Below are 13,106 nucleotides of genomic sequence, written 5' to 3'. Positions count from 1 at the left end.
ACTTCGTATATAGTATGGCTAATATTTCATGGTTCTGAATGAAACACGTTTAGTTCATCCTAAACAAGTGTTTTTTCATGTGCTATCCAAAATAGATTCTTCTTGTTTTAAGATGTTTTGGAGTCAATATAAAGTACCCAATTCCCAGTTCTAATGAAGAAAGTCAACATCCCAGATATAATAATAAGCTTAATATATACATTAATTGTAAGTTTCAACTTGAGGGAACAAAACAAAAACAAAGTTTTTTTTTAATTTCATTTTTTCTTCAAATAATTTGCAGACTGTATTACATCATAATTATAACACTGGTTTATTATTAATTATCATTTATGGAAATAAGCAGTTTGGAAACTCTTTTGCTTAATTGGGAATCAGATCCACAAGATTTGAGGGAGTTGTGAAGAGTAACGACTAGTCATTTTCTTGATGTACATCTCAAAACAAAAAATACCCTTTCCATATTATTCCCAATATTATTGAGCACAGTGGTTAATAATTATGTATTTAGTAGTTTTTTGTAATAATTATTAAATTAAAATAATAAATGTATGATGCCTCCTCTAGATGGTGTTGGGTGTGGCACTATGAATGTTTTTTTAACATTTCTCTAAAGCATATGCAACAGTTTAATTATAATTTGTCTAAGAATATATCAGAATAAACCACCCAAAAATGATGTTCAATTATAACTTCATATATAGATTCTTGAGTTTAATTCCATTACTGGTACTATATATCTTATATATAATTATTCCAATAATGTGCATATATAATATAAGTGTCCTCATACTGATGAGAACTATATACTTTAAAGCTAAGTCTTTTCAACAAGTTATGTTCTGTCATCTGTGTTATAGTTCTTGGAATTGATTGGTCTATATCACTATGTCTATAATGCTAAGCTGAATAGCATATATATATATGTATAAATATATATATTTGCTTGGATCTTTATCAACAACATACTTTATTTGATGCTATGTATATTATAAGATAAGACTGTGACATGATTTGTCTTGATGACTTTTTTAATATGCACATATATAAGTCTTTCCTTAAGCTAGAGAAGTAGTTAAATGAGTTTAAATACAAATACAAATACTAAAGAAGATTAGTTTTACTTTAAGTTGAATGATTAAGACATGTGTTGGTGTTTTTCATAAAAAGCAATTGAGTTGAGCTGATCAGATTGGTTTAATTTGTCTGTTTATTAATTCTCACTTTTCTTTTGGTCCTGTTCTTTACTGTAATGGACACTATTAATAAGACAATACAATCTTCAAGATATCTGACTCATCAATGCATCACTACCAATTATTTTAATTCCCATGAAGCTTCTGAACCACATCTGCTGTGTGCTTTCATCACACTAGCTAGCTAACATACCTTTAATTATATCAAAGAAAGAGAGAGAGATATGTTGGGTTATTAATTATATGTTTTCTTTTCTTTTAAATAATATATTATAGTATTTAAAACTTAAATAAATAAATATTAGAACAGCAAGATTCTGATTTCTGAGAATAAGCACAAGTTGGTTCTAAATGCACTTCTCCTACTGTACATTTACATATCCCACTACATCTACATAAGCAACCACAAAAGATCCTTTTGTTACATGTACACACCCACCAGAAGAGATCCTTTTGTTACATGGCAATGGTGTCTAATACTACTATAAGATGTTATATTGTTACAGTAAAAAAATAGTAATTATTAAATTTTACATGTTTTGATTTATTGTTGGCCCCGCTCTTCCACCTTGACTCTTACATTATAATGATATGAGCAATTTGCGGCGAAACCCCCTTATGTTTTGATTTTTATACACTTAACCCCCTTATCTTTATTTTTGGTGGCAAAACCCCCTTATGTTTTAATTTTTATAAACTTAACCCCCTTATCTTTTTTTTTTGTGGCAAAACCCCTTTATGTTTTAATTTTTATACACTTAACCCCCTTATCTTTTTTTTGGTGGCAAAACCCCTTTATGTTTATTTTTCTTTGCAAATTTGATACGCCAGTTAAATATTACCGTTAAATATCAACTGCATGACCACTGTATACACCTTTGTATATGTAACGGTAAAACCTCGAAGTCGATACAGTAGTAATCCGGTTAGTATTTAACGGTAATATTTAACTAAAACTTTAAATTTGCAAAGAAAAGTAAACTGAAGGGTTTTGCCACCAAAACAAAAGATAGAGGGGTTAAGTGTATAAAAATTAAAACATAAGGGGTTTTTGCCACAAAAAAAAAAGATAAGGGGGTTAAGTGTATAAAAATTAAAACATAAGGGGGTTTTGCCACCAAAAAAAAAATAAGGGGGTTAAGTGTATAAAAATTAAAACATAAGGGAGTTCCGCTGCAAATTGCTCTAATGATATTGTCTGCTTTAGGCTGAGTTCTTACGGTTTTGTTTTTGAATACTTTCCTAAAAGGCCCATACTAATAGAGAAGGTGAAATACTTATATCTAACAACTTTTGTATATTCTTTTAATGTGGAACTTGGATTAATACCCCAACAATTAATATTTATTATTGAATATGTCAACTATTTTATTTCATAGTGCTTCTAAATATTATTGATATTGAACACTATTGGTATTTAATAACAATTAGATACTCATTGTTTTTGTTTGTTTGGTTTTTTATTTATTTTTCTCTTTTCTATTATTATGAGTTATTGGACCCTACAAAAACTCTTCAAACTGCATGATCATGTCCATGATAATTATGTTAAAAGAATTGTATGTTTATTTATTTAGTAGCATCCCCACTCACTCCACCACTTTCTTCATTGAAAGGCTTGTCGTTAACTCATTGAAGAGAACTGTGCATTCCCATGTATGCTTTTGTGGGCCTTCTTTCTTTTTCATTTATGCTTTTTTTTTTGTTTTTTTGAGATAAAGGCCAAAGGCAAAGGGTCATTTATGATTAAGCAAATAATTTCCAACACAAGAGAATAGCTATAAAATTGTGATAAGAAAAACTGACCTTTATAGGTCTTCTTGGAAAGTAAATTTAGTTGACTTTTACTAAACAAAAAAGTTTGCGTATCTAGGTAAAAGATAGAATGTGCTTGCTTTAAAATTACTAATTTGAAATAGGCTTTCAAATCATAGGCATTTTTCTCTAAAGGGGGAAAAAAAAATTCTACAAGGCACTGAAGTAATAGTACTGTGTAAACTTACAGTATTTTCCATGAACAAGTGAAAAGGGAAAAAAGGTGCTTTGTTAAGTTTTCCACTGTCGTTTAGTACTTTTTATTTATTATTATATTGTATTATTAGGGTGGTTTTTAGAACTGACATGAACTAAAAAGTAGTTGAGTTGAGTATAGTAAACAAAATTTACTATGATTTGGCTGATAAAAAAAAAGTATTGTTTGTATAGAGTTTAAAACAAAGAAATAATTAAGCACTTGTTATTTACTCCAATTCCATTCATTTCCATATCCAAAGAGAATCTGACTATAAGTGATGCTGTTGCTGAGGCTGAGAGAGGTGTAAGGGAAAAGATGAGTCAGGAATCCAAAGATGACATAACTCTCACTTTCTCTCTCTCTCTCTCTGCCTGCCCCCTTAAATTTGTCAAGCATCACTGGATGGGAACACCAGATATATATGTATAAATATATGTTTTTTCAGATAAATTTTAAATAATAATATCTCTCTTCTGCCACTTTCTGATTTTGATCTCTCTCTCTCTCTCTCTCTCTCTCTCTCTCTCTCTCTCTCTCTCTCTCTCTCTTTGACCCTCCTAATTCAATCCCTTATTTAAGTCCAACCACCTCACAATTCTTAAATTCCTCTATCACACAACCTACATAGATAGCTTAGCTAGACTCCCATTATATAATACATTTAGTTCTTTTCTGTTGTTATAACCTTCTGTGTAGTCTTTGTGTTGCAATGTTTTTCAAGAGTGAGAATAATCAACAACAGAAACAAGAAAAAGAAGAAGAAGAAGAAGAAGCTGGAAATGAATTTTCAGATAACCAATTAGATGTGGAATCAAGAACAAGTACTGGAAACGACAATAATAATAATAATGATGATCATCTTGGGGATTGGTTAAGCTTAGGAGGCCTCAGCAAAAATCAATTGTCTTTTTCAGCTGGAGAATTTGATCATCATCATCATCATCATCATCAATCCTCCTCCTCATCATCATCATCAAAAATAGCACCAACAACAAACAAGATTTTCTCTTGTAATTTTTGCATGAGAAAATTCTATAGCTCACAGGCTTTAGGGGGTCACCAAAATGCTCACAAGAGAGAAAGAGGAGCAGCCAAGAGGTACCACTCTCATAGAATGATGATGAACACAATGGGCTTGGGCTTTAACCCTTTCACCCAACTCACTACACCTCGATCTCTTGGAGTCCAGGCCCACTCTCTCGTTCACAAGCCCAATAGCAGAGAAGTAGGGTCCTCTGCTGCTATGGTTGCAAGATTTAGTGATGCTGAAACTGGATTTGGGTCTGGGTCTGGGCCTGGGCCTGGGCCTGGGATGATGCCATGGACTGGTACTGTACCCTTTATGCTTGAAGAAACCGTGGATTTGGTTTGGCCAGGAAGTTTTAGAGTTGAAAAGTTGCCAAAACCAGTATCTGAAATACATCATCATCATCATAATAATAATAGGACTACTATGCTGGACTTAAATCTCAATCTTAGTCTTTGATCTTTTTTTTTTTTTTTTTTTTTTTTTTTTTTTTTTTTTTGTAATGTGATTTCAGTTCTTGTTCTTCTTCTCTGATGTTATGCCTTATTAACTGATCTGTATCATAGTTTGATATCCATCAGATTGGAATGTACAAATATATATTAGAGGCTTAATCTTTGTTCTAGCTACTCGAAATATAAAAAGAAAAGAAAAGTAGAATAATTATAATTGAACAAGTTCTACACCTACTTCTTCTGTATTGACTTTAGTCAAAGTAAAGTTATATAAACAATAAATTTATCCCTGTTGTTACATTTTTTTTTTTGTGAGAGTAATATACTAAAGTGGTGTTTGGTAACACGTTTTTAATCAGTTTTCTGTTTTTAAAATTAGAAAAGTGAAAATAATTTTTAAAAACATGTTGTATAGAATTGTTTATACTTTTTAATTTTTTTTAATTGAGAATCAAAATTTTAAAAACAAAAAAAAATCACTTTTATCTTAATCAATATTTTAGACTCCGACTAGACCCAGACCCGAATCCTCTCCCACGGCCCTGGCGCTGAACCTAACCTCTGATCCGAACTTGAATCCGACACTGGACTTAAACCCGATTTAAATAAAATCAAAAAATAAAAATGGAAATAAACTTCACAGAACACACTTTTATTTTCTGTTTTTAAAATTAAAAAATAAAAGTGGTTACAGAACATATTTTTGTTTTTCAAAAACAAAAAATTTAAAAATAAAAATTTTACTTTCATTTTGTGATTAAAAAATTAGAAAATAAAAGTATTACCAAATAGCACCTAAAATTTTATTTTAGTTTTGGAATTATAATTTTATTTTGAAATATAAATAAAAAATTATAGTTATTTATTTAAATAGATTTATGTCTTTAATATTCTCTCATAAAATTATGGAAGTAGTTTTTTTATTTTTTCTTTCTGAAATATGTATTAATAAATTTTGACATTCACATTAATCGATAGAATCCCTTCTCCCCTTAGTAAAATTCTTCATTTCAATCTTTTATTGATAGACTATTATGATAGGTAAAAAAAATACAAAACTATGAGATTTCCATTCAAATAAGCTTTGTTTTATGATCACGAAGGATTCCAATCTATATCAGCCTCTTTTCAGTAGAATTGAGACTGGGAAGTTTCTTAGACATTGAAAACAAGAAAGAAACAAAAGAGAATCAAAGACAGAGGAAATAGAGAGAAAAGAGTGAGGAAAGAATGAATGATTCCATTGCAGAGAGAGAGAGTACATGATGTATATATACACAAACAACAATGAAAGAGTGAGCTGAAACAACTCACTAACAGAATAACAGAAACCAACAGAAAGTAGTTAGAAAGACTAACTACCTAACAAACAGTCCTAACCAACATCATCAACTATTTCAACAGTTTTTATACCCTTAACACTCCCCCTCAAACTGAGAATTGAAGCATCTTCAATTCTGAGTTTGTGTCTAAAAGAGCTGAACCTGCTACTGGAAATAGATTTGGTTAGGCCATTTGCAATTTGATCCACAGCTGGAACATGTCGAACATCAACAACATGCTGCAAGATCTTCTCTCTCACAAAGTATAGATCGAGTTCAATGTGCTTAGTTCGGGCATGTAGCACAGGATTGGCTGTCAAAAGAACAGTGCTAAGATTATCACACCAAACAGCTGGTGTTCGGGTGGGAGATGCATGAAGTTCTGATAGGAGAGACTTAAGCCATGTGATTTCTGCAACAACATTGGCAAGAGCCATAAACTCTGCTTCAGTGCTAGACCTTGAAACGGTGTGTTGCTTCTTTGACGACCAAGCAACCAGGTTTGCACTAAAATAAATGGCATATCCTGAAGTTGACCTTCTATCATCAATATCTGCTGCCCAGTCAGCATCACAGAAGGCAGAGACATCAGTGTGTGGGGATTTCTTCAGGTGTAAACTACGGTTCATGGTGCCACTAAGATACCTCAGTATCCTTTTAACAGCCACCCAGTGAGCTTGCAATGGATTGTGCATGAACTGGCACACTTTGCTAACACTGAAGGAGATCTCTGGTCTGGTGATGGTCATGTATTGAAGGGCTCCTACAGTGGATCTATACAACTGAACATCTTCAACAGGGTCTGTAACACCCTAACTAGCATAGGCGTATTACGTGATTTTTAAACATACTGTGCAGTTCGTTGCTAATCAACGAGGTTTATGGAAAACGTGATTAATTAAAAATTTTTGCTTTTTTAATTAAACTTGTAAAATATTTATACAAAAGACTCGGGATCCCGATTACAAAACCATTTACAAAAGTTAACTGTCTATACAAAATACTTGTCGCCTAGCAACTAATTACAAAAATAGTCTTGCTGTCCCGATGATCGTACGCTCCAGGCCTAACCGCCCCGACATGTACAATCTTCATAGGCTCGTTCACGGTCCATCAGCCCTAGCCTTGCCTTTACCTACACATAAACATAGCACTGTGAGTCGACAGACTCAGTAAGAAAAGCATAATAATACTCATACATAAATCCCGGTCATGATCAGACGCCCATACCCCTGACCATAACCCTAACTGCCGTGTCCAACACGATACTGAGTCCCCCTAACTGCCGTGTCCAACACGATACTGAGTCCCCCTAACTGCCGTGTCCAACACGGTACTGAGTTCTGAACGTTCATAGGGACGGTACTATTGACAAGTAACAGCCTGATCGGTCGAACCGGTCATACTCCGGCTGCTGGTCATACTCCAGCCTGTACCGACGTGTTACAGTATCAGCCTAATCGGTCAAACCGGTCATACTCCGGCTGCTGGTCATACTCCAGCCTGTACCGACGTGATACGTCAAATAGTACGGAACCTCCGACCTAAGTATCAGCCTAATCGGTCGAACCGGTCATACTCCGGCTGCTGGTCATACTCCAGCCTGTACCGACGTGACACAGTCGGATGGTTCGAAGCCAACATACATATCTAATGTAATCTAACAGGCTTCCTACATGCACGCTAAACATGTAATCTACATATGCATACTGTTATACTAATCTTACCTGGATTCCGAATTCAGGTGTGCCGGTCAACTCGACCGGAACTATTCGCGGCGGATTACAGGCTCCTAAACCATAAAAATCACAACACTATAAGTGATACGCTAAATCACTTCACGGGGACTTAAACTAGGAACTAAAAGTTTCCCTATCGATAAAAAACATTGCAATACCCCAAATAACATAAGAAAACGAGGAGAACTAGGGTTTCTGAAAATCACCCAACCGGTAGACCGGTTGCCCAACTGGAATTCCGGTTCTGGGAATTTTCAGAACCCCATCCGGAATTCCGGATGCACAACCGGAATTCTGGTTCCTCGCAGAAATCACTCAAAAATTCACACATTGCACAAATCCAATCCAAACAATACCAAAACTTCCAGACTTGCTATTTAGACCCTAAGGAACAATTCTAAAGCATAAAAACCAAGCTTCACCAAACCAAAACCACCATTAAAGCATCAAGCTTTGAGTTCTAAACTCAAACTTGATCAAACCCCACTAACATGCATTCAATTCAGCCCAAATTTACTTAATCAAGCATAAAATAACCTCTGAAAGTAGCAGCAAACATCAACAGCAAGTAAACAACAGATTCAAGACATTTCTTTGAAAAATCATATTTTTGAGCTAATAACTTCAAAACTTGAATCAGAGCAAATTACCATGCATTAACTAGCTCTAACCTACTTAAATTAACAAAACTAATCCTCTGAAAATAACAACAAATTACAGCAGCAAGCATCACAACAAAATCAAGCATGCATCATCATCTTTTTAAGCATTTCCTAAAAATTACAAAAGGGAGAGGTTTAGAAACTTTACTAAAGCTTGAAGAACACTTAGATTGAAGGAAATTAGCTTGCAAAATCAAAGAAAACCCAGCCTTAGAGCACCATGCAGCCGAGAGAGAGAGAGAGAGAGAGAGAGAGAGAGAGAGAGAGAGAGAGAGAGAGAGAGAGAGAGAGAGAGAGAGAGAGAGAGAGAGAGAGAGAGAGAGAGAGAGAGAGAGAGAGAGAGCCTTTTTTGAAGATTTTCTATTTTTTTCTAAGTTTTGAAAAGAAAAAGAAATTTAAGGCACTTAACACATTTTACTTCAGCCAAAAAGAATAATTAAATAACATATATTTTTCAATTTATTGAGTCACAAAAGAGAAACTAACAATGGGGCAAAATGACCATTTTGCCCCTTCACACTAAAATCACATAAATAACACTAAAGGGGTATTTTGGGAAATTCTAAATTCCCGGCCATTCCCGACATCCTCAATGTCTAATAAACCGTCCCAATCTACTAACATACTAAGTTGTGATTTTACTGAGCCAAACACCGAGTTTCATGTTACCGGGCACCGGAAATGCAAAATTATGAAAACTACTAACTGACATAAAATGCATCTCAGAATTCAATAATAACAGTATAATAATTATTTAAATAGCTATAAATAATTTCATAATTAAACGTGATTAACTGCTAATTTCCAAATTAAACTAAGCGGTCTTTACAGGGTCACTGCCATATGCGGACAGTCTAAGACCACTGGTCATTGGAGCCGATGATGGTTTGGCCTCTTGCATTTGAGTTTTGACAAGTAAATCTCTAATGTACTTGCTTTGTGATAGATGTAGAACATCAGTGGTGTACTTGAATTCTATTCCTAGAAAATAACTCAGATCACCAAGGTCCTTAAGTGATAATTCAGTGTTCAAATTGGATATCAGTTGAGTCACCATGGCAGGGTCACTTCCTGTGACAATGATATCATCAACATACACTAAAACATATATTGTGCCTCGAGGAGAATGTTGTATGAACAAGGAATTGTCTGACTTAGAAGACATAAAACCAAACTTGCAAAGAGAGGGATGTAGTCTTTCAAACCAAGCTCTAGGTGCTTGCTTAAGTCCATACAAAGCTTTGTGAAGTTTGCACACAAGATTAGGTTCTGTTGTGACTTCAAAACCAGGGGGCTGAGTCATATAGACCTCCTGAAGCACACCATTGAGGAAAGCATTGCTCACATCAAGCTGTCTAATTTGCCATCCCTGGGATAATGCTAGAGTCAAAACAACTCGAATGGTCACTGGTTTAACAACCGGGCTAAAGGTTTCAGTGAAATCGAAACCAGGTTGTTGATGAAAACCTTTGGCAACAAGTGTAGCCTTGTGCCTTGTGACATTCCCTTCTGTGTCTTCCTTCTCTTTGTACACCCATTTACACCCTATTGCTTGCCTTCCAGGGGGTAAGGGAACAAGTGTGTAAGTCTTGTTCCTGATGAGAGCAAGAATCTCATCATCCATAGCTCCTTTCCACTGAGGCATCTGAAGTGCCTGAGTAACAGAAGTAGGGACAGTGGACACACTGTAGACTTTTGGCTTATGGACACCAGCTTTGGCTCTGGTTGTCATTTGGTGACTGTTCTGTATTCTAGGAACAGGGACAGTGGAAACAACAGGAGGTTGTGGGATAGGAGATGAGTTTGAGAAAGAGGAAGGTGTTTCATGATGAGCAGAGGTGGAGTGACTCACAGGGATTGTGGTGACACGAGTGGGAATGACATGTTCAAAACCAGGAGGAATCTCAGGTGTTGATGGAGAGTGACTATGCACAGAGGGTGTAGGGCTAACAATGGAAACAGGTTGAACAGCAGACTCACTGACACTAGGTGATGTATTGTGAGAGATAGTGGTGTGTTTGATGGAGGGAATTTGAGCAGACACATACCAGTGTTCAGGATTTATAGAATCAAGTTTGTTGCTGAGTTTGGAGTAGGGAAACTGATGTTCATCAAAGATGACATCACGGGAAATGTACATTCTTCCATTGGAAGCAAGGCATTTATAGCCTTTGTGGTTAAGGCTGTACCCTAAGAAAGTGCAAGGTTCAGATCTGAATTGCATTTTGTGTTTATTGTATGGTCTGATGTTTGGGAAACATTGGCAACCAAATGTCTTGAACTAGCTGTAATCTTGTTCTTTGTGAAACAAGACTTCTAAGGGTGTTTTATGACTGAGAACAGGTGTAGGTAGTCTATTGTGTATGAACAGAGCTGTCCTAAATACCTCATCCCAAAACTTGAGAGGCATTGAGGATTGAGCTAGCAAGGTTAGACCATTTTCTACTATATGCCTATGCTTCCTTTCAGCTAATCCATTTTGCTCATGGGTAGTTGGACAAGGATGTCTGTGTAGAATTCCAAACTGTTGAAGGTACTTAGGAAAGGTTCTAAATTCCCCACCCCAATCAGTTTGAATCATTTTTATCTGAGTTCCTAACTGTAACTCAGCTTCAACTTTGAACATTTGGAAAACTTTTAAAGTTTCTGACTTGTCTTTGAGCATATAGATCCAAGTGAATCGAGAGTAAACATCCATGAAATGGATGTAGTATTTGTAGCCACTGTGAGAAATAGTGTGGGATGGCCCCCACAGGTCAGAGACAATTAAATGTAAGGGGCAGTATACCCAGTGTTAGAAACTTTAGGGAAGGGTAGTTTGTGAATTTTACCCAAACAGCAAGTAGGACAGACAAAATGAGAGTCTTTATTATTATCAACACTGATATTACATGATCTAAGCACAGACTTGACAAAATTCTTGGATGGATGTCCAAGTCTATTGTGCCATACATCAAATTCAGAAAATTGTCTCTTATTACAGTGAGTACAAGAAGCTAAAGTTGCAGAGTTTACAGTAGGAAGAGATGCACGGTCTGGGAAGGTATTGTGCCAATCCATAGAGGTGTTGGGTGTTGGTGATGGGACTATGTTAAGGCCTTCAAAAGTATAAAGGGCATTCTTGTGTCTCCCCTGTAGAAGAACCTGCTTGGTAACCTGATCCTTTACACAACACACATCAGGGTGAAACTCAAAGAAAACTCTGTTATCTTTGGCAAACTTAGACACACTAAGCAAATTTTTAGTTATAGCAGGTACATGCAACAAATTATTAAGGACAAGAGGCTGAGTAGATAGATTGGATGCTAAAAAGGTTTGACCTATGTGTTGGATAGACAAACCTGATCCATCACCAACAAAGAGCTGTTCTTGACCAGTGTATTCAGTACTTTGAGCTATGTTTGCAGGATCTGGTGTACAATGACTTGTAGCACCAGAATCTGGGTACCAGGTCATGTCCCACTCATTTGTGGTTGTGAGGACATTGGCCTGAGGTGCTGTAGCATTAGGATTAGCATTGGTGTTGCTACTGCTAGGAGGACTTGGAAAATTCTTATCAAAACGATAGAAACAGCTTTGAACAGTATGTCCAAGCTTAAGACACAATTGGCACTGAAGTTTGTTATTAGTAACTGGCATTCGATTTCCTCTACCAAAGCTAAAATTGCCTCTGAATGGAGTAAACTGAGGATAATGAAATGCATTGTAGTTATTGAAATTACCTCTACCAAAGGATTGATTTCCAGGGCCAAAGTGATTTGGAAATCGACTGAAGGGTTGTGTCTTGTATCCACCTTGACCATAGTTGGCAAGATTTACTTCAATAGTTGGATCTGGTTCTGTGGTAGCAACATGAGCACTGTGATCAACCTCACGATCAAGCTTTTCAATTTGAGATTCCGAAGCTAGAAGCAGAGCTTCAATCTCAGCAACTAAATATTGTTGAAGTCTTGTATTAGTGGATATGACAAAGGTGTCGTATTCACTAGGCACGCCTTTAAAAATAGCTCGAACATGATCTCTTGGAGAGAGAACATCACCTACAGATGCCAAAAGATCCACAGTTTCCTTAACTTTGAGCAGGTATTCATTAAGAGACATAGATCCTTTCCTGAGATTCTGCAATTTAGTTTGAAACTCGAGGATTTTGGCAGAGACTTGTAGAGTGAAGTACTTCTCCAGAGTGGCCCAGATTTGGCTTGCAGATTCACATCCCACCATTCGAGTCAAGAGACTTGGAGTCATTGATGACAGAAGCCATCACACGAGTAGTTGATCCTGAGCGTCCCAATCGAGAAACTCTGAATTATAGATTTTCCTGGCTCGATCTTCATCACTGAGAAACTTTGATGGAAGATCGGAATCAAAGATAAAACGTTGCAGGCGATTACCTCGAATTGCAGCAAGATAAAACGTTCAGCTTGATCGAGAGGCTGTGACTGAAGTAAACTGGAGAAGAGTCATCGTAGTCTTTCCTTCGAGCACGTTGAAGACCTTGAACCTGATTTGAAGTGTCCTACAGGTTCTGCTGTGAACTGTCTACGGAGGCGACTCTCTTCCCATTGCCAGTAACGACATTTGCCATTAATGGCAGAAAATCATGCTCTGATACCATGTGAAGTTTCTTAGACATTGAAAACAAGAAAGAAACAAAAGAGAATCAAAGACAGAGGAAACAGAGAGAAAAGAGT

At 36.0% G+C, this 13,106-nt stretch overlaps 1 protein-coding gene across 1 annotated transcript; it reads left to right on the top strand.

The window, feature by feature from the left end:
• Positions 1–3,279: 3,279 nt before the first annotated feature.
• LOC115712127 (zinc finger protein 3) lies at positions 3,280–4,981 on the top strand. The gene has a single exon (XM_030640361.2). It carries the CDS (start codon positions 3,920–3,922, stop codon positions 4,694–4,696), a length of 777 nt encoding a protein of 258 aa, XP_030496221.2. The 5' UTR covers positions 3,280–3,919; the 3' UTR covers positions 4,697–4,981.
• Positions 4,982–13,106: the final 8,125 nt, after the last annotated feature.

The sequence above is a fragment of the Cannabis sativa genome, chromosome 4 (genome assembly GCF_029168945.1).
Source record: "Cannabis sativa cultivar Pink pepper isolate KNU-18-1 chromosome 4, ASM2916894v1, whole genome shotgun sequence".
Classification (NCBI taxonomy): domain Eukaryota; kingdom Viridiplantae; phylum Streptophyta; class Magnoliopsida; order Rosales; family Cannabaceae; genus Cannabis; species Cannabis sativa.
This window is presented reverse-complemented; position numbering and strand designations above follow the sequence as displayed.

Coding starts and splice junctions, on each gene's coding strand:
- LOC115712127 (XM_030640361.2), top strand. CDS start 3,920: ATGTTTTTCAAGAGTGAGAATAATCAACAACAGAAACAAGAAAAAGAA.